The sequence below is a fragment of the Saimiri boliviensis genome, chromosome Y (genome assembly GCF_048565385.1).
Source record: "Saimiri boliviensis isolate mSaiBol1 chromosome Y, mSaiBol1.pri, whole genome shotgun sequence".
Classification (NCBI taxonomy): Eukaryota; Metazoa; Chordata; class Mammalia; order Primates; family Cebidae; genus Saimiri; species Saimiri boliviensis.
In genome coordinates, this window is record NC_133471.1 from 21,437,407 (window position 1) to 21,460,089 (window position 22,683).

The following is a 22,683-nucleotide window of genomic DNA, read 5'->3' on the forward strand; positions in this document are numbered from 1 at the left end:
AGTTTGCTGTTTGCTTTTTTCCAACGTGCTTCTAATTGTAGGTCTTTTATAGGCATCTCCCTGAATGTGTTCATCTGTCCATTTGGTCACCATTCAACACTGCCATTCAATGAACCAAACATCAGTCAGGCACAGTGGCTCATGCCTGTAACCCCAGCACTTTGGGAGGCCAAAGCGGGCAGATCACCTGAGGTCAGGAGTTTGAGACCAGCCTGACCAAGATGGCAAAACTCCATCTCTACTAAAATAAAACAAAAACTAGTCTGGCATGGTGGTGCATGTCTGTAATCCCAGCTACTCAGGAGCCTGAGGAAGGAGAACACGGGAGGCGGACGCTGCAGTGAGCCGAGATCGCGGCACTATTCCAGCCTGGGCGACAGAGTAAGACTGTCTCAAAAACAACAACAACCATTTCCCACAGGTCCGCCCAGCAGGTGGGAGGCAACGACCTTCCATGCGCTGCCCAAAAGCCCACAGCAAGCAAGCAGCTCTTTTAAAGTCTTGAGATCCAAACGCTGTTCAGGACTGTCGGTTTCACGCTATAATGTTCACGAATGTCAAATGATGGAATGATGGGAGATTAAGGGGACACTCCACCCCTATGGTCTAACTTTGTCCACACCAGCATCTATTCAAATCTTTGAGGAATCGTTCCAAAATCTTCAAGAAGCAGTGCTTCGGGCGGATGGCATCTGTGATCAAGAATGACTAAGGACTTAAGATCAAATAGGGTGAGAAGTTCAGACACCCAGGGGCTTGAGGGACCCCAGAGGCTCCTCCATAGAAGAGTTGCTGTGGGCCGGGCACGCTGGCTCACACCTGTAATCCCGGCACTTTGGGAGGCTGAGCCGGGTGGATCACTTGAGGTCAGGAGTTTGAGACCAGCCTGCCCAACATGGTGAGACCCCCGTCTCTACTCAAAATACAAAAAAATTAGCTGGGCGTGGTGGCAGGCACCTATAATCTCAGCTACTTGGGAGGCTGAGGCAGGAGAATCACTTGAACCCAGTGGGTGGAGGTTGCAGTGAGTGGAGACTACACCCCTTCCCTCCAGCCTGGGTGACAGAGCGAAATTCTGCTTCAAAAAAATAAAAATTAAAATTAAGAGTAGCCATCTCTGGTCCAGGGGATCCCTGCAAACCACACTGCTTAGTCATGCAAGAGAGAAGGCATGCCCTAAATCCAAAAGCCCAGCGATGCACGCACGCTGGCTGTGTTCAAAACACCGGCGATTACTAACTGACTTCACAGCAGGCTCTAAATGATTTAGGGACTTTTGAATACAAAGTCGCAAGGAGCCTGCTGAATGACCTAGAAGGATTGCAATCGTGAGTGGCCCTCCAACTTCCCAGGTCCCAAGTGCCTGTGGGTTTTCAGTACTAACAGAAAGGGAATCCGCCGTGCTGGGTTTGAACTCAACTCTCCTGGGCGGGGAACAGACCATGGCAGCCCCGTGGGCACGGTTCGCCTCCTAACGATGACATCAATTGTAAATAACTTGGCAGGAGCCATGGGAGCTAAATGGCTTCCGCCTTTCCTCTTTGTGGGGCAGCTGGTTGAGGCTTATCTGCAGGGTTGTCTCTAACCCTCGCAACAATTCTGCGGCGTGTATACCAACCGTTTCCCACTTTCCACGTGTAAAACCCAAGCGCCAGAGCAGTCAGGAGCTTGCAGACTTTCACACAACACAACACAAGGCAGGACAGCCCTAGAACTGAAGCCAGAAGGTGCGATTCCAGAGTTTCAGCGCTTTCACACACGATCAGCCATTGTGCACCTGTTTCTGGCAAGCCCGAGTTTTGTTTCTGCCTTTTAAAGAAAGCACACTTTCAAGTCGGCAAGGCATGAAGGAGAGGCGCCAGCTGAGTGAGCCTTACCGTTTTCTTTGAAGCAGAGCTTCTTTTTCTGGTAAGCGATGAAGCTAGAGATGGCTCCGGCCACGGCGACCACGATGGCCCCCACGATCCCGGGGATCACGCCTGGGGCGTCAGCTGCAGGAGGAAGCACACGGCATCGGGATTGAGACACGTGAGGTGCAGAGAAGATCCCAGCAGGTGCTCGCTGGCACAGTCAGTCCAAGAGCACCGAGCACCTCAACACATGTGAGATGCCCGAGCTGACCGATCTGCAAACAGGCCAGCTGGGAATGGCACACGGGGACTCAAAGCAGTGCAGGGTCTCCGATCGCCACTCGTGGTGGACACACCTGGGCAGAATGCAGCGGGGGGCAGAATGCAGCGGGGGGCAGAATGCAGCGGGGGGCAAACAGACACGAAGAGAGGCCGGCGAGGTGTGGGGAGCAGCTCGCCAGAACCAAGGCACAGACAAAGAAAGATGAAGACATGTGGAAACGGAGTGCTGGGGCCGGGCGTGGTGGCTCACGCTTGTCATTCCAGCAGTGTGGGAGGCCAAGGCAGGAGGATCACCTGAGGTCAGGAGTTGGAAACCAGCCTGGCCAACATGGAGAAACACTGTCTCTACTAAAAATACAAAAACTAGCCAGGCGTAGTGGCAGACGCCTGTAGTCCCAGCTACTCGGGAGGCTGAGGCAGGAGAATCGCTGAACTCAGGAGCTGGGAGGTGGACGGTGCAGTGAGCCGAGATCGCACCACTGCACTCCAGCCTGGGGGACACGGTCATTCGCCATCAAAAAAAAAAAAAAAAAAAAAGGAAAGAAAGAAGGAAAGAGAGACGGAGCTGGGCATCAAAGCAGGAGGAGAGCCCAGGGAGGGGCAGGACATGCAGAAGAAAAGACCTGCGATGCCCGCTGCACTGCGGTAACGTTTTGTGCCGTGAGAACGCTCCTTTTTCACCCCCCGAAAATGACTCTGGGTTTGCATGCAAGCATTTTAAATCCACCTCTATTTTATTATTATTGTTGTTACTAGTTTGAGATGGGTTCCTGCTCCGTCGCACGGGCTGGAGTGCACACGTGCAATCACAGCTCACCGCAACCTCAAACTCCTAGGCTCATGAGATCCTCCCACTTCACCCTTCCGGGTAGCACCACCATGCCTGGTTAATTATTGTGGTTTTGTAGAACTGGGGTCTTGCTATGTTGCCCAGTCTGATCTCGAACTCCCAGCCTAAAGCAACCTGCCTGCCTAGGCCTCCGAAAATGCTGGGAATACATGCATGAGCCACCACACCCAGCCTATTTTTTAAATGGCATTCCAGCAATAATTCTTTTTTGTTTTGGTTTTGGGAGACTGAGTCTTGCTCTGTCACCCAGGCTGCAGTGCAGTGGCCCGATCTTGGCTCACTGCAACCTCTGCCTCCCAGGTTCAAGCAATTCTCCTGCCTCAACTTCCCAAGTAGCTGGGATTACAGGTGTGTACTACCATGACTGGCTAATTTCTTTTTTAAGGGAGTCTTACTCCAAGCTGTCACCCAAGCTGGAGTGCAGTGACATTATTTCAGCTCACTGGAGCCTCTGCCACCTGGGTTCAAGCAATCCTTGTGTCACCCAAGTAGCTGGGATTACAGGAGCGCACCACCACCCCTGGCTAATTTTTGTATTTTTCAGAGAGACGGGGTTTCACCACGTTGGCCAGGCTGGTCTTGAACTCTTGACCTCAAGTGAGCCTCACAACTCAGCCTGCCAAAGTGCTGGGATGACAGGTGTGCGCCACCACGCCTGGCCAGTGAAGAGACTCTTAATTCCATATGCCAGAGGTGAGCTTTAGAGGCCCCTTCTCCAGACAGAATCTTCTCCGCCCTCCATGAGGGGCAGGAGAATCGTCTGACTTCCAGGAAGACACTGGCTCCGAACATGGCCTGTGGACGGTATCTTCAATCGACCCGTCTTCAATGTGTGCAGAAAACAGTCATGGAAAGGTTTTTCCAACCCAACTACCCCTCCCTGATGAAGTGACAAATTAAACATTAACTCTCTCGAAGGCCAAGAATGACGGCCTGAAATAAACATGCCTGACATACTTTTTTTTCGTGACCTTTGCAGCCCTAGGTGAGGGCTACAGACAGATTCCTACCTCTTCAGAGAAAGCCTAGAATCCAAGAACTGTATCTGTAAAAATCATAAATACCCAAAGCAAGGGTAGACTACCTTGCTTTGGGCATTTTTCTTTTTCCAAAAACATTCCTTGTGTATTTTAAGAGTTCACATTTTAACGCTGATTCAAATGGCAAACAGGTGTCAAAGTCTTTGGCCAAATTAGTATCTCTTCTGCCCAGGAAGTTGCTTAAAACTAGAGATTTTGCTGGAAGCAAAGTCCCTGAAAATTTTAGACACGAGATACTCAAATACAAAGCTACTGTCCACGCCCCTCCCTCTCATCTCTTCCTCTCCTTCCCTGTTCCTCCCTCCCTCCCTCCCTCCCTCCCTCCCTTCTTCCTTCTCTCCATCCCTCCTTCCATCTTTCCTTCCTTTTATTCTTCCTGCCTACTTCTCTCTTTCTCTCTGTCTCCTTCTGACCTCATTTTTTTTTTCTTCGCAGGTATAAAGGCAATTCTTTCTGTCATGTTCTTATCCCATCTAAGGGGAAGGGTGATGAAAAAGGAGGCAGGAGATGCCTCCCTGGCACTGCCATGGAGAACTCAACGCCTCTTACAGCCAGGGTGGGGGCGACCCCCATCTCCACCTCCCGCCTGGTCACTGACGTTCTCGAGGACCAAGCGCAACCCAGGATAGGGCATCTCAAGTTTCTGATCCTTAGGCAGAGTGTGGGAGCCTCACTAATCACAAGGACAAGGCTGAGCGTCAGATCGCCAGCCAAGGCATCGTGAGGGCAGGTGACCGAATCTAAAATCTGGTTCACTTGGGCACCTGGAGCTGGGCTGGTTTGCTGGGGGGGCCTGTGTGCCTACATCATCAGGGGAGTGCTTGGCACAGAACACCCGTGCCTCCTGCCAATAGCTTCAGGAGGCCGATGCCCGTGCAGCCCTCAGCTCTCAGACATTCTGCTTCCCCTTCTCAACACCATGGCAGAGAGACAAGAAGAAAGAAGGCAGAAACCAGGGGCACCTACCCTGCTCCCCTTCTTTCCCCTGGCTTCCTCCACCACGACCGCCTGCAGTTCCTGCAAGACAAAAGCAACGTCTGCTGACGATCTGCACCGGGAAGATTTGGTGTCAAGGAGAAACACGCAGCCAGGGCGGGAACAGGCTGGGGTCCTGCTGCTTATATTCTACGGGGTGCGTGTTACCCAGCTACAGAGGAGGGGGTCCTGTTATACTCTATGGGGGGGTGTTTCACAGCTACAGAGGGGGGGTCCTGCCTGCTACAATCTAGGGGCATGCATGTTACACAGCTACAGAGCTGGGGTACTGCCTCTTACACTCTATGCATGCGAGTTACCCAGCTACAGAGCTGAGGTCCTGCCTGTTACACTCTATGGGTGCGTGTTACACACCTACAGACTGGGGGTTCTGCTTGTTACACTCTATGGGTGCATGTTACACAGCTACAGAGTGGGGGTCCCGCCTATTACACTCTATGGGGGTGCATGTTACCCAGCTCCAGAGTGGGGGTCCACCTGTTAACACTCTACGGGGGTGTATGTTTCACAGCTACAGAGTGGGGGTGCTGCCTATTACAACCTAGCGGCATGCATGTTACACAGCTACAGAGCTGGGGTACTGCCTCTTACACTCCATGCATGTGTGTTACACAGCTACAGAGCTGAAGTGCGGCCTGTTACACTCTATGGGTGCATGTTACTCAGCTACAGAGCCGGGGCCCTGCTTGTCACACTCTGTGGAGGTGCATGTTACTCGGCTATAGAGCTGGGGTGCTGCCTGTAGGGGTCCGCTGAGAACCCGCATTCCCAGGCATTTCACTTTATTCTCAGGGCTTTACTATTCCTTAAATTACAGAAAACAACCTAATAAAACAAAGCTGAAAACACACTAGCTACTTGCAAGAACACACAGGTGAACGGATGGGTGAGGAGGTGGTGAGAAGGGTCCATTCAACAGGCCCTGTCCCTCAGCAAAGTGGGGCAGCTGCCAGGGTCCTGAGCTCTTCTCCCAGGGACCGAACCTCTACAGGGCAGCCTTTATTTCCCACAGCCTTGAAGCCTCAGCAAACGGGCTGAGTTCAAGATGGCCAAACATTTCACTGTGAGCTCACGGAGGGCTGAGAGTTTAGACCCTGCAGTGATTCTGCAGAGAAGGTGGGCATCATGGGATGGAGAGAGAAAAGGCACAGAAAACAGGGTAACTCTACCTTCTCCACCAGGAACGCCATCCGCAAGATCGGCATCTGAAAAGCCTCCTAGGAAGGAAAATAAAGAATCATCTGTCAACCCAGAACTCCTCCACGGCTCTTCACGTCTCAGAATAAAGGAAAAACTCATAAAACTCAGCCTGTTCAGCAACACGGTGAAACCCCGTCTCTACTAAGAGGCGGGTGGATCACGAGGTTGAGAGATCGAGACCAACCTGGTCAACATGGTGAAACCCCGTCTCTACTAAGAATACAAAAATTAGCCGGATGTGGTGACAGGCACATGTAATCCTGGCTACTCGGGAGGCTGAGGCAGGAGAATCACTTGAACCCGAGAGACGGGGGTTTCAGTGAGCCGAGATTGTGCCATCGCACTCCAGCCTGGGCAACAAGAGCAAAACTCAGTTTCAAAACAAAACAAAACATAAATAAAGTGGAAAAACATGAGCAAAATATTGCATGCTGCAATATTTAACATCCGTAAATAAATGAAGAAGGCTTATACATTAATAATGTCATACCAGAATATAAGAATAAAAGGCAAAGCATACAGTACACAAAAGAAGTATCCACAGCCAATGGATGCATTTTTTTTTTTTTTTTTTGAAACAGAGTTTCACTCTTGTTACCCAGGCTGGAGTGCAATGGCGCGATCTCGGCTCACCACAACCTCCGCCTCCTGGGTTCAGGTAATTCTCCTGCCTCAGCCTCCTGAGTAGCTGGGATTACAGGCACACGCCACCATGCCCAGCTAATTTTTTTGTATTTTTAGTAGAGACGGGGTTTCACCATGTTGACCAGGTTGGTCTCGATCTCTTGACCTCGTGATCCACCCGCCTCCACCTCCCAAAGTGCTGGGATGACAGGCTTGAGCCACCGCGCCCGGCCGCATTTTTTTTGTTGTTGTTTTAGAAGTAAAGTCATGAAACTAGGACAAAGTTGCTATCACATTTTACAGTGTTTGCAAAGGTTCCCTAGGTAATAACTAATATTGTAGACGATGTGAAAACTGGCACATTTGCACACGCCCCTGGCATCAGAATAAACTGGTAAAATTCTGCAGCAAACTAACAACCAGGTCAAAAGCTATAAAAATACTCATACATGGCGGGGCATGGTGGCTCACACCTGTAATCTCAGCAGTTTGTGAGGCTGAGGTGGGCAGATCACAAAGTCAAGAGATCAAGACCATCCCGGCCAACATGAGGAAACCCCATCTTTCCTAAAACACAAAAATTAGCTGGGTGTGGTGGCGCGTGCCTGTAGTCCCAGCTACTCCGGAGACTGAGGCAGGAGAACTGCTTGAACCCGGCAGGTGGAGGTTGCAGTGAGCCAAGATCAAGCCACTGCACTCCAGCCTAGTACCTGGCGACACAGCAAGACTCTGTCTCAAAAAAAAAAAAATAGTACTCGTACGCATTGACCTAAACAATTTGAATGCTACGAATTTCCTCAAAGGAATAAAAAGAGTGCATGGAGTTGACTTAGATTTGCCTTGTTCGTTCAAAATTCTAAACTGCCAGAAGAAACATGACATTTTCAGAATTAGGTATTAGTTAAATAAAGTATATAATTATATATGTAGTAGGTAATACTGCATGATTTTCAGTAAGAGTCATGCAACAAAAATGACGAAATGACATGAAAAAACGTTCACGGAATATCAGTAAACAAAAGGTAATGTTATAATTAGTATAAACAAAAACCTTGGAACTTTAGTTAAAATTTATTCCATTTACATTAATATATAGGCTGGGTGAGGTGGCTCATGCCTGTAATCTCGGCACTTTGGGAGGCTGACGTGGAAGGATCACTGGAGGCCAGGAGTTTCAGAACAGCCTGGGCAACATACTGAGACCCCAAAAAATAAAAAGTAACTGATCACGGTGCTGTGTGTCCACAGCTCCAGCTAATTGAAAGGCTGAGGCAGGGCGATCTCTTTGGCCCAGGAGTTTGAGGCTGTGGTACACTATTATATTTAATATGATCACAACACTGTACTCTAGCCTGGATAACAGTGAGACCCCATCCATCTCTCTCTCTCTCTCTCTCGCTCTCTCTCTCTCTCTCTCGCTCGCTCTCACTCTCTTTCACACACACACACACACACACACACACACACAAATATATATGAAATAGCCATCAAAATGTCAACAAGATACAGACGTCATTAAAAATTAAATACATAAAGAAAAAAACTAAAAAAAAAATAAACTTAACAACCATTCGGCTAAAAAAAAAAAAAATGGTGCTATTCAAATAAGCTAGTCTGAAAATGCTGATATGTCAGAAAAACTGACAAATATTTAAAAGCCAGAAGATTTAAAACACACTAGCTTCTCCGTAAGGAATGTGTATGCCAATACTTTTCTCTATATCTAGTCTATATTTTAAACTCTTGGATTCAATTTTTTAGAAGTTCCATCAGATGGAACTTGGAAGTAACAGTAGCAAACTAGGCCAGGAGCAGTGGCTCATACCTATAATCCCAGCACTTTTGGGAGGCCAAGATGGGCAGACGACTTGAGGTCAGGAGTTCGAGACCAGACTGGCCAACATGGCAAAACCCCGTCTCTACTAAAAATACAAAAATTAGCTGGGTGCGGCAGCGTACACCTGTCATTCCAGCTACTCTGGAGGCTGACTCAGGAGGATCACTTGAACCCAGTAGGTGGAGGTTGCAGTGAGACAAGATGGCGCCACTGTACTCCAGCCTGGGTGACAGAGCAAGACTCTGTCTGGAAAAAAAAAAGTAGCAAACTAAAAGTAAAATCCAAGCTGAATAGATGTTTTGAAAAGTACATTTTCCACTACGTAAACAGGGGCCTTACCCTGTACAACGATCAGCACACACTCATCTGAAATCACCTCCTCCCAGCTGACATAAATATCACGGAATTCTGAAGAACATAGAGACATCCCACAGGGTCAGAGGCACTTACCAGTGGAAGTCGGCTGGTTGGGGTTTGGATTTGGCTTTGGTTTGGGTGGGTTCGGTGGTGCTGGGTCATCTGTTTGTGAAAGATGAGAGTTGCAATTGTAAGTGCCTTACAGTAAAGAAAATGAAACATCAGTTTACATAGAGATGGCTCCCTGAACAGAAACTGGCCCTTGTCCTTTATCCCGGTGGGGACACCCACACACAGAGAGCCTCCTGCCAATTTCCTCCTCTCAACGTTGAGCTACAGTTCTTAATTTAAAGTAGCAAACACTTGGAACCAACTCAAATGCCCATCAATGATAGACTGGATAAACAAAATGTGGCACACAGGCACCATGGAATACTACGCAGCCATGAAAAATGATGCATTCGGGTCCTTTGCAGGGACACGGATGAAGCTGGAAACCATCATTCTCAGCAAACTGACACAACAGAAAACCAAATGCTGCATGTTCTCACTCATAGGTGGGTGCTGATCAATGAGAACACACGGACACAGGGAAGGGAACATCACACACTGGGGCTTGTTGGGGGTTGGGGGGAGTAGGGGAGGGATAGCAGGGGGTGCGTGGATTGGGGAGGGAGAGCAGAGGGTAGGTGAATCCGGGAGGGAGAGCATTAGGAGAAATCCCTAATGTAGATGACAGGGTGATGGGTGCAGCAAACCACCATGGCACGTGTGTACCTATGTAACAATCCTGCACGCTCTGCACATGGACCCCAGAACTTAAAGTACAATAAAGAAAAAAAAAATGAAAGTGGCGCCCACACCAGCTACAGAATTTCTGAAGCCAAAATAAAAATGCAGGACTCACTTTTCAAATTCTATTAAGTATTCCAAGATGGTGGTCACAGAGCAGTGAACCAATATGGCACCCACGTGAAACCGATACGGCACAGGGTCCTGTGCCACTGCACGGGTCACATGCTCGTGAAGCCAGCCGCGGCCAAGGTAGGCACATGTTGGAAACAGATGCTTAGTGCCACAAAGAAAAATGAGCACTGAGGCAAAGGATCTCTCAGCAGCACAATTTTTACTTCCTGGGCTGCAGGAAGGGGACCCGTATCTTGCCACGACACTACAATGAACAAAGGAAAACACACACATTTATTCCCTATGCATTTGGGGGTCGTCCTTCCTGCCGTGTCTGAGCTCCGTGGGCTGGAGCCAGACCTCACCATCTAAACTCAAAGCTGACTGGCCGACAACTTAAAACTAAAAACAGGTGACAGCCACGGAGAGCGGGGACACGCCTGTGAGCACGTCCAGCGCAGGTGTCTCGGTGACAGTCCAAGGCCAGGGAATGTTCTACGTGCCTGTGAGCACGGCGGGTCTGACAGCTGCATAGGATGGGGCCTCACAGAGTTATTAGCACACTTACTCTTTAACAAGAAAGGACACTTTCTACTTCCCAGAGCACATGTGTCTCACGTCCTTCCAAAGAGTGTAAGAGTCTTAAAATACACGCGCACGTACACGTTGTCAGCAAAATCACAACGGCAACAGCAGGGGCAAACTGACGCAGCTATTCCCCAGGTTTCCACTGTGAAAATCTGTTCCTGCTATGACTTAAATGGGATGATTCCCTCCAAAATCATCCTAATTTGATGATAATAAGCAGGTCAGCAAGCAAGGAGACGGAAGGAGATACTCACTGTGTCCTCCGCCACCGAGAGCATCCGACAAGTCGAAGTCGTCCACTAAAAGACGGAAGAGAGGGGTTAACACCAAATTTCGGAGAAACCAGAAAGGAAGGAAGCACAGATCGAGAGAACAGCACAGCCCCACCTTCCTGAATACTCTTCTGAATATCAGCTCGACCAGGATCTCATCAGAAAAAGGAAATTCCTGACCCTTGTTGCATCACTACTTTCTCAGATGGCAAGGGTGAAAAATAAAGACAGAGACAGAGAAAGAGCTAGGAGAGCAGCTCTCAGAGGGGGAGGGGGACAGAGGGAGCGAGCGAGAGAGAGCGAGAGAGAGCGAGAGAGCGAGCGAGAGAGAGAGAAATTTATAAAGCAATTGTGTCATCTGGATGGGGCTGAAAGTCCAGCTCCGCCTGCACATTATTTTCTCCTGTTGACTCCCAAACCTACCATCGTCTCCTCCCAGGTCCCGAACACCTTTCGAAAGATAGACCCTAAGACATGGGGACAAGGTGACTGTGATCAGATTTGGCCTAGAGGGTGTCTAGAACGTGCCTCCAGCAGCCCACACGGGCGCCACAACAGACGTGACAATTCCCCGTGGCTTCAGATCTTGTCTTCTGGTAGGAAGAACGATTTTGAAAACCCAACCAAGATTAAGAATGCTTGTTGGCAATCCACGTAACAGCGTGTCCTGAGCCATGCTGAGTCACGTATGGGAATTCACACTCCCTTCCGCAAGGAAACCATACTCATACAAATTCAGACGCTCAGAACTACTCAGTGTTGTCTGGCTGATTGCATAGTTCACATAGTTCAAGGATCTGGGGGCATGGGGTCCCTTTGCTCATGAGCTGACACTCTAGACAGGAAGTCCAATGATCAAGTGCAGCTATTCATGTTTTATATGAGAAGAATCAGAAGTGCTAAGACAACACAGTGATGCCACAAGTTTTGGCATCATTTTACTCTGTTTTTATTTCCTTTGTTTTGAGATGGAGCTTCGCTCTGTCGCCCAGGCTGGAGTGCAGTGGTGCGGTCTCGGCTCACTGCAACCTCTGCCTCCTGGGTTGAAGCGATTCTCCTGCCTCAGCCTCCTGAGTAGCTGGGATTACAGGCGCCCACCACCATGCCCAGCTAATTTTTATATTTTTAGTACGGACAGGGTTTCACCATGTTGGTCAGGCTGGTCTTGAACTCCTGGCCTCGTGATCTGCCCACCTCAGCCTCCCAAAGGGCTGCGATTACAGGCGTAAGGCACCACGCCTGGCCAATTTTTACTCCGTTTATCCACCAATGGGCTTTAGCCTTGGGCAATTCCGTTATTTGCCCCTTGTTTCTGAGTTCTGTTTGAAAGAACAGGCTTGAGAACAAGTGAGGTGTGCGCCCACAGGTTGAGAGATGAGTCCACTTCTTGGTCATTATTGGGGGGGCGTCTCAGCACCAAATTCTTCATCTCCCAAGGAGTAGAAATCTGAAGACAAAGGCCAGGCACAGTGGGTCACGCCTATAATCGCAGCACTTTGGGAGGGTGAGGCGGGTGGATCACCTGAACTCAGGAGTTCGAGACCAGCCTGACTAACATAGTGAAACCTCGTCTCAACTGAAAATACAACGATCAGCTGGGCGTGGTGGCTGGTGCTTGTAGTCCCAGCTACTCGAGCGGCTGAGGCAGGAGAATCAATCGCTAGAACCGGGCAGGGGGTGGTTACAGTGAGCCAAGATGGCATCACTGTACTCCCACCTAGGAGACAAGAGCGAGATTCCATCTCAAAGACAGAAAAACAAAACTAAAGACAGAGGAACTGACACCCTTAGAATAAAAGCACCCAGAGATGTTGCCCACGTGGCCCCACAAACGTTTCCCATCAGCGACCATTCTCTTAATGGAATCACTGCATGAAATATCAACATCACAACACAACTCAAATCTTCCCCAGGCTCCATCCGGACCACCGCCCTCAGTCATCCCTTCTTTCTGGTTACCGAAGTCCCGCCCTGCCGTCAGAGAAGACGGTTGGTTCTTTTTCTGTGCGCACTAGGAACATCTTTCTTACCAGCGCTGGGCTTCCTGGGGGTTGCTGTGGGTTTCTTGTCTTCATGGTCTAAAGAGAGAAGACATGTTGGTCAGTAAAAGTCGCAGCTGGGGAAACAAGTACCAGCTCTTCTGTGGCGAAGGATGTTTCGTTTTCTCGGAAATAGCTGGAGAATGTGTTTAGCGTTGTTTTTCCCTCACCAGCCCACACCGGGCTGAGCTTTACGGGACGACCGTGGGGCCCAGAAGACAGGCACGGAGGCCGCCGCCAGCCGTGGCTCCCAGGGAGACGCAAGAGGAGGGCAGAAGAATGGGGAATTTCGCAGAAAAACGGCCCTTTCATGCCCAAGATGTGCGCATCAGAAGGAGACACTGGCCGGACGGCTAAAAGGCTGTTTGCATTTGTGGGAAGCAGAAAAGTTCCTTTTTCAACTTTCCTTTCTTGTTAAAGAATAAGTGGGCTAAAAACGCTTTGTGAAGCCCTATCCTATGTCGCTGTTAGACACGCCGTGCTCACGGGCATGTAGTGCATTCTATGCCCCTGTACTTTCACCAAAATATCTGTTCTGGACGTGCTCACAGGCATGCCCTGGCTCTCCACGGCTTTTACCTGGTTGGAAAAGTTTGAAGTTGTCAGCCAGTCGGGTTTTAGTTTCGATGGTGAGGTCTGGCTCCAGCCCACGGAGAGCAGACACAGCAGGAAGGACGACCCCAAATGTGTAAGGGATAAATTGTGTGTCTGCCTTTGGTCATTGTACTTTCGTGGCACGATGGCTAGCGAAGGTCCCCTTCCCGCAGCCCAGGAAGTAAAAACCGCATTGCTGAAAGATCCTCTGACTCAGTGCTGATTTTGTTTTGTGGCACCGAGCATCTATTTCCAACACATTTCTTATAGAAGACACACTTTTGGCTCCGTCCGACCTCCGCCCAGGCTGCCCCTCTCTGAGAATGGAAGTCAGTCACGAGGAGGTCAAAAGAGCAAGATCACCTCCCAGGGCAGGGGACAGCTGCTGTCAGTGGCCAAGAAAGGGTAGGTGGTGGGGAAAAGCTGATCCCCATCAGCATGGTTTCTGCTCAGACCATCTGCAGTGCACCGCAGGGTGTAGGCTTAAAAAGCCGGCCAGGCGTGCTGGCTCATGTCTGCCAGCCTCTCACGCCTCAGCACTTTGGGAGGCTGAGGTGGGAGGACTGCTGGAGCACAGACGGTGGAGGCTGGAGGGAGCCAAGATCCCACCACGGCGCTCCAACCTGAGCAACACAGCGAGACCCTGTGCCCCCTAAAAAAAGAAAAGAAAAAACAAAGTAAAACATGAAAAAGTGAAGAGGGCACAGTCCTGGGCTGAAGCTCATTCCTCCCAAATCCACATTCACCCCAAAGCTCCATAGTGATCGTACTTGGAAATACGATGCTTGCAGTTGTGATTAGCACTGTTTGGATATATAGAGACATGGAAGAGGGCAGTGTAGACAGAGGCAGAGCACTGTTTGGATATACAGAGACACAGGGAAGAAGGCGGTGTAGACAGAGGCAGAGCACTGTTTGGATATACAGAGACGCAGGGAAGACGGCGGTGTAGACAGAGGCAGAGCACTGTTTGGATATACAGAGACGCAGGGAAGAAGGCGGTGTAGACAGAGGCAGAGCACTGTTTGGATATACAGAGACGCAGGGAAGAAGGCGGTGTAGACAGAGGCAGAGCACTGTTTGGATATACAGAGACGCAGGGAAGAAGGCGGTGTAGACAGAGGCAGAGCACTGTTTGGATATACAGAGACACAGGGAAGAAGGCGGTGTAGACAAAGGCTGTGTAGACAAAGGCAGAGCAGCCACAAGCACAGGGACACCGGGAACCCTCAAAAGCTGAGAGAGGCAGGAAGGATCCTCCCCTTGGGCCGCCGGAAAGAACTGGATATACCTGTAGTGGATTGAACTGTGGTCCCCCAAAAAGATTTGTCTACATCCTAAAGCCAAGAACCTGTCAACGAGACCTGATCTGGAAATAGGGTCTCATACAAGCCTCTTGAGATGAGATTATCCTGGAGTAAAGTGGCCCTAACTCCAATGACAAGTGTCCTTGGAAGAGAAAGAAAAGGAGACAGAGACGCAGAAGAGGAGTCACCTGGAGATGGAGGCCGAGGCTGGAGTGATGTGGCTGCAAACCCAGAGACGCCTGGAGCCCCCAGGAGCAGGGAGAGGGAGGAAGGACCCTCCCATAGAGCTTCCAGAGGGAGCGTGGGCCTGTCCACACCTTGATTCAGAGTTCCGTTCTCCAGGTGTGCAAGATGATACATCCTTGAGGTTTGAGTCCCAGCTGATGGCACTTTTTTATGGCAGCCCAGAAAACAGATACAAAGGGATGACAAGACCCAGATCCAGACAGAGTGATGAGACGGAATTCCTTCCACTCTTTTTCCATGCCCTTCCGTGAGGGCTCTGGATGAGCAGCGGGAGACAGGAAGAGCTGCAGAAAAAGGCAGGCGTGGCCGGGCGCGGTGGCTCACGCCTGCAATCCCGGCACCTTGGGAGGCCAAGGCGGGCAGATCACCTGAGGTCGGGAGTTTGAGACCAACCCGATCAACATGGAGAAACTCCATCTCTACTAAAAATCTAAAAATACAACATTAGCCAGGTGTGGTGGCAGCCACCTGGAATCCCAGCTCCTCAGGAGGCTGAGGCAGGAGAATCACTTGAACCCAGGAGGCGGAGGTTGCGGTGAGCCAAGATCGTGCCACTGCACTCCAGCCTGGGCAACAAGAGTGAAACTCCGTCTCAAAAAAAAAAAAAAAAAAAAAAACGAAGAAAAGAAAAAGGAAGGCGTAGACCCATGGAGAGAGCAAGTACTGATTTCGAGAGAGAGGAAGACAAGACTGGACGCCCCTCTCTCTCCTGGGGACCTCCCCCTGCTCACCTCCTCTAGCCCCTTCCCCAAGTGACTGGCGAGTCTGAGTTTGCTCGGCATGTGACCATCACAGGAGTGTGAATTATTTCACAGGGTGGTCCATTGATCTTAACGAGGGCGTCTTGCTTTTCTACCTCATATAAGAGGACAGTTTTTAATCCTAAGCGGGTTGACACACACAGGCGGGCATCCTCGCCTGCACTCTGTCCTATGTTGCTTCACAGACAGTGTGTTTTACACACTGAAGCTTTGCAGCCACCTGCACCAAGCCAGACCCCCGGCATCATTTTTCCACCAGCAGGTGCCCACTTCGCCTCTGTATCTGCAGTTTTTAAAAATAAGGTATTTTTGGCCGGGCGCGGTGGCTCAAGCCTGTAATCCCAGCACTTTGGGAGGCCGAGGCGGGCGGATCACGAGGTCAAGAGATCGAGACCATCCTGGTCAACATGGTGAAACCCCGTCTCTACTAAAAATACAAAAAATTAGCTGGGCATGGTGGCGTGTGCCTGTAATCCCAGCTACTCAGGAGGCTGAGACAGGAGAATTGCCTGAACCCAGGAGGCGGAGGTTGCGGTGAGCCGAGATCGCGCCATTGCACTCCAGCCTGGGTAACAAGAGCGAAACTCCGCCTCAAAAAAAAAAAAAAAAAAAAATAAGGTATTTTTTTTAATCTTTTCTTTTTTTTTTTTTTTTAAGACAGACTCTCACTCTGTAGCCCAGGCTGGAGTGTAGTGGCCCGATCTCGGCTTACTGCAACCTCCGCCTCCCGGGTTCAAGTAACTCTCTGCCTCAGCCTCCCAAAGTGCTGGGATGACAGGCGTGAGCCACCGCGCCCAGCCTAATGAGGTATTTTCAATTAGAGTACACTGATTTTAGAAGTAATGCTGGCCAGACATGGAGGCTCACGCCTACCCAGCACTTTGGGAAGCCAAGGAGAGCGGATCACAAGATCAGGAGTTCGAGACCAGACTGGCCAACATGGTGAAACCCCATCTCTACTAAAAGTACAAAAATCAGTCGGCCATGGTGGTATACCTGTAATCCCAGTTACTCAGGAGGCTGAGGCAGGAGAATCGCTTGAACCCAGGAGGCGGAGGTTACAGTGAGCCTCAGACAGCACCACTGCACTCCAGCCTGGGCAACAGAGCAAGGTTCTGTCTCAAAAAAACAAACTAACAAACAAAAAGAAGTAATGCTGCTGCATACTTAATAGAGTACAGTCGAGAGTAAACATAACACATGAACTGGGAAGACAAATATTGCTGTTTCAAAAAAAAAAAAAACTTGCTGTGACTCCTGTTACTGTGCGGGTCTGGGACCAAGCCAGGGACGTATGGGGTGTGCCGGTATTTACTATATTAATATCACATAATGATGGGATTTTTAAAAATGATGTTGTTACTCACCACCGAGGGCATCGGATAAATCAAAATCATCTGAAAGAGAAAAAAAGAGTGAACTTAGATACAAGGAAGATGAAAGTGAATTCGAAAATTAGAGCGATAAGGAATGATACATGACTTTCTGACTTTTTGTGATACGTAAAACAGCAACTTTAAAAATTTACAATGTGCTGGGATTTCCCTTCTCATTCTAAACATTCACCTTCATGCCTAAAAGTAAGAATATGTGAGCCCAGGTTTTAAATAAATGATGACCTTTGGGCTCAGTAGAAATTAAAATAGTGGGAAAACGTGATCATTTTGTGTGAGTATTATTCCTAAGAGGCAGTTCCTCTGAAATAGATGAGTAACAATTTTGAATACGTACTGAAAAGAACATGAGGAACAAAGTCTCCCTTTTTTGTTGACAATTTTCCTGCCATTACAAACCAAAATATAATAGAAACACTAGACAACCCAGAAAGACACATCATTATGCATTAAAAAAAAAAATCTCATGAAATCCCACAGAATGAGAACTGGGAGGGTGGGTGGACTGGCAGGTAAGTGGAAGGATGGATGGGTGGGTGGATGGATGCATGGATGGATGGATGCATGGATGGATGGATAAACAGGTGGATGGATGGATAGATAGGTGGATTAATGGATAGCCAGGTGGATGTATGGATGGACAGACAGGCAGATGGATGCATGGATGGATGGACAGATGGACAGATAGGTGGATGGATAGATGGGTAGATGGGTGGATGGATGGATGCATGGATGCATGGGTGGGTGAATGGATAGATTAATGAGTAGGTGGATGGTTGTGTGGACAGCTGGGTGGATGGACAGATAGTGAGGTGGCTGACTGGGAGGATATACAGTGAGAGGATGGATGGAGGTACGGGTGGATAGGAGGATGGATGAGTAGGTGAGTAAGTAGGTAGGTGAATGAATGCATGCATGGATAGGTGGATGGATAGATGGATGGATGGATAGATAGGTAGATGGGTGGGTGGGTAAGCAGATGAATGGATGGATGGATGGAGACAGGTAGATGGGCGGATGGATAGGTAGGTGGATGGATAGATGGCTAGATAGGTGGATGGATGGAGGGATGGATGGATAAACAGGTGGATGGGTGGACGGATAGGTGGATGAATGGATAGCTAGGTGGAAGTATGGATGGATAGATAGGTGGATGGATGGGTGGATGGATGAATGGATGGATAGGTGGATGCATGGATGGATAGACAGGTGGATGGACGGAGGGACGGATGGATAAACAGGTGGATGGATAGATAGGTGGATGAATGGATAGCTAGGTGGAAGTATGGATGGATAGATAGGTGGATGGATGGGTGGATGGATGAATGGATGGATAGGTGGATGGATGGATGGATAGACAGGTGGATGGCTGGAGGGATGGATGGATGCATGCATGGATGTACGCTCCTGTTTCTATATTTTATTAAAACAATTTCAATACTACTTCAACGTGGCCGTCTGCGACATACTGAAGAAAAGCCAAATTCGGGAAAATTTGGAAAAGTTGACTCAGACTGTTTGGTCAACTGGAAGAAGAGTTAGGATAATTGTCAACATCCAGCATCCCACTCCTCAGCACCAAAGGCACACAACATCTGTCAAGTGTCAGGAAGTAGCAGGTAGTGGGTGGTGAGGGCTCCACAAACCCCCCACGGGAGCGCCATGAGCACCGGGATGTGTCCCGTTCCACAGCAGGTTCACATGAGTAGTCTAGGCTTCTGTGTGCATAAATGGAGTGTGCTTGTATACATCAGAGGGGTGTGTGTCTATGTGTGTGTGTGTGCATCCATGTATATTTGGACATCTGCAGTGCATGTATGTGTGGGTTTTGTGTGCATGCACGGGTGTGTATGTGGTTTTGTGTGTGCATATATGCAGGTGCATGTATGTGTGGGTTTGTGTATGTGCATATGTGTAGATGTGTTTTGTGTACATGTAGAGGTGTATTTTGTGGGTTTGTGTGTGTGTGTGTGTGTAGTATATTGGTGTGTTTTCTGTGTGCATAGGTGTCAGTGCATGTTCATGTGGATTTGTGTGTGCATATGTAGGTGTGCATAGTGTGTAGGTGTGTTTCTATGTGCCTATGGATAGACGCATGTATGTGTGGGTTGTGTATTGTATAGGTGTGTTATGTGTGCTTATGTGTAGATGGCATGTATACGTGGGTTTGTGTGTGTATGTGTAGGTGTGTGTAGTGTGTACATGTTTTTCATGTGCAGGTGTGCAGTGGCATGTATGTGTATGTGCACGTGTCAGTGTGTGTATAGGTGCAGGTGTGTTTGGGTGTGTGCATGTGTAAATGTGTGTAGTGTGCAGATGTGTTTCCATCTGTGCACATGTGTGGGTGCATGTGTGTTTTGTGTGTGTCCACATGTCACTGTGTGTGCATGTTTGTATGGGTTTGTGTGCGCATGTGTAGATGTGTATAAAGTGCAGGTGTGTTTCTATCTGTGCATATGTGTAGATGCATGTTTTGTGTGTGTGCACATGTGTAGTTGTGTGTATGGGTTTGTAGGTGCATGTATAGGTGTGTTTTGAGTATGTGTGTATAGCTGTGTCCGTGTCTCCTTGTATGCTTGTGTGCATGTGTCTGTGTGTGCTCATGGCTGCGCGTGTGTTTCCGTGTGTATCAACATGAGTGGAAAGTAGCGGAAACCCTCAGGTCGGCCCCATGCCAGCTGTCAGACAGGAGTCCTTTTCACAACCCCAGAGCTTCGGAACGGCTGTTTCTACAACAGAACGCTTGCCAGACACAACAAACGCAAATACAGCTCCTCTCCCCGCTCACAGCAGATCTTTAGACAGCGGCAAGGGGGGATCCCACTGATCCTGAGTAAACCATAAGGCAGGCACACAGACGCATATAAGCATCCATTCATGTTCATACGTTTACACAGAAATCTTTAACTGTCTTTTTCGAAGTTTTATTATCTTTTTCTTTATGTACATCTTACCTCACATATTTATTCATGGTGCAAACACTTCAAATCTACTGTCTTAGGCATTTTCACGCATACTATGCATTCTTTTGTATTATTATAAAGTTCTGGGGTACATGTGCAGAAAGCGCGGGTTTGTTACATAGGTATATATGTGCCATGGTGGTTTGCTGCATCCATCACCCCTTCATCTACATTAGGTATTTCTCCTAATGTTAGTCTTCCCTAATCCCTCCACCCCCTCCTGCCCCTCCCCTAGCCCCCCACCCCGCAGCAGGCCCCAGTGTGTGATGCTCCCCTCCCTGTGTCCACATGTTCTCATTGTTTGACAGCCACTTATCAGTGAGAACATGCAGCATTTGGTTTTCTGTTCTTGTGTCAGTTTGCTGAGAATGATGGTTTCCAGCATCATCCAAAGGACACGAAGTCATCCATTTTTATGGCTGCACAGTATTCCATGGTGTCTCTGTGCCACATTTTCTTCCTCCAGTCTATCATGGATGGGCATTTGGGTTGGTTCCAAGTCTTTGCTATTGTGAACAGTGCTGCAATAAACATACGTGTGCATGTATCTTTATAGTTGAATGTTACATAACAAACAACTCCATCAAAAAGTGGGCAAAGGAGATGAACAGACACTTCTCAAAAGAAGACATTTATGCAGCCAACAAACATAAGAAAGAAAGCTCATCATCACTGGTCATTAGAGAAATGCAAATCAAAACAACATTGAGATACCATCTCACGCCAGTTAGAATGGCGATCATTAAAAAATCTGGAGATAACAGATGCCGGAGAGGATGTGGAGAAATAGGAACACTTTTACACTGTGGGTGGGAGTGTAAATTAGTTCAACCATTGTGGAAGACAGTGTGGCGATTCCTCAAGGACCTAAAAATAGAAATTCCATTTGACCCAGCAATCCCATGACTGGGTATATATCCAAAGGACTATAAAGCACACAATGCATTCTTACTAACCACAGTCACCACGAGTACAATAGATCCCTTGAACTGGTCTCTTCCTCTCTGATGGAAACGTTGTCTCCTTTAATTAAGCATCACTTCCCCACTTCTCCCCCAGCCCCTTGGCAACCACCATGCCACTCTCTGCTCCTATGAGTTGGGTGTTTTTAGATTACGTATGAGTGCGTTTCGGTCATAGGGTATTAGCGTTTCTGTGCCTGGCTTACTTCACTAAACACCATCACCTCCAGTTCCATCCACGTTGTTGCAAATGGTAGGACCTCCTTCTTTTTCAAGGCTGAATACTATTCCACTGTGACTATACCCTATTTTCTTTCTTCATTTAATAGCTTTATGGGGGCACAGTTTACCTATCATGAAATGCACTCATTTTAGGCGTGCAAATTCCTGACTTTTAGCGAATGGACAGAGTTGATGTGCCCCATTTTCTTTACGCGTTCATCCCCTGATGGGCCGTTCTGTGGATTGCGTGTCTTGGCTGCTGTGAATGGCACGTGATAAACATGGAAAGGCAGAGTGTCTCTCTGACATCCTGAATGCCTTTCCTTTTCTTATCCCAACTATCTATATATGGGAACTTGCCCTGACTTGCTGGGAATGCCCAAAGGCTTAGAAGTCACCTCTACATGTCTATATATGTAGATATCTAACAGAGAGAATGCTAGATCAGTGTGTAACTGTTTCTATTTCCTTGAAACTCTCTTCCCCGGCAGTGACAGAACTATGAGCTGCCTTGAAGGTTTACTTGAAGGTTTACGTCTGTTACTGCCTCAGCCGTAGACATCACTTCGAAACCTCACGGGCATTCCCAAGCAAGTGACGGCCAGTCCCCACCCTCTCCACCCCAACAGAGATTCCCAGAGTAGATAACGTATTATTTAGAAAGACAAGCTCTTTAGCAAGATAGGAGGACTTAGTAATAAACAGAGAGAACCCTCCGAACGCTTAAAAAAAAAAAAAAAGAAAAGCAGCAGCAATGACAAAATTAAAAACAAATGAAAAAAAAAAAAAAAAACCCACACATGTGAAAGTGAAATCCGGGTATTATTTTTCTGTGTCATCGTTCTTACTTCTGTAATTTCACCCTCATAAAGAGAAGATGAGCACAGACACCATCACTAAAGAAACAAAACAAAGCAAAATAGGACAATCCCCTTCAAGTGACTCATCCTCGCAAGCTTCAGGAAATACTCAGAAAACAGCAGTCAAGGGGAAAGGAGACACATTTCTCAGAAGGTTTCTAAGACCACAAATAAAGAAAGTGTGGCACATACACACCATGGAATACTATGCAGCCGTAAAAAAGGATGAGTTCATTTCCTTTGCAGGGGCATGGATGAAGCTGGAAACCATCATTCTCAGCAAACTAACACAGGAACAGAAAACCAAACGCCTCATGTTCTCACTCGTAAGTGGGCGTTGAATAATGAGAACACATGGTCACAGGGAGGGGAACATCACACACTGGGGTCTGTCGGGGGTGGGGAAATTGGGGAGGGATAGCATTAGGAGAAATGCCTAACGTAGATGATGGGGCAATGGAGGCAGCAAACCACCGTGGCACGTGTGTACCTACGTAACAATTCTGCACGATATGCACACGTACCCCAGAACT

At 48.4% G+C, this 22,683-nt stretch overlaps 1 protein-coding gene across 1 annotated transcript in view; it reads right to left on the bottom strand.

Moving 5' to 3' along the window:
- The window catches only part of CD99 (CD99 molecule (Xg blood group)), a 57,451-nt gene that overhangs the window by 12,834 nt on the left and 21,934 nt on the right, over positions 1–22,683 (bottom strand). Inside the window, exons 2-8 of the mRNA XM_039475628.2 lie at positions 17,117–17,146; positions 12,833–12,880; positions 10,785–10,829; positions 9,130–9,198; positions 6,188–6,235; positions 4,989–5,039; positions 1,878–1,991 (exon numbers count right to left, since the gene is read on the bottom strand). Coding sequence (XP_039331562.1) covers positions 1,878–1,991; positions 4,989–5,039; positions 6,188–6,235; positions 9,130–9,198; positions 10,785–10,829; positions 12,833–12,880; positions 17,117–17,146 — 405 coding nt within the window. The remainder of the gene's footprint in view (positions 1–1,877; positions 1,992–4,988; positions 5,040–6,187; positions 6,236–9,129; positions 9,199–10,784; positions 10,830–12,832; positions 12,881–17,116; positions 17,147–22,683) is intronic.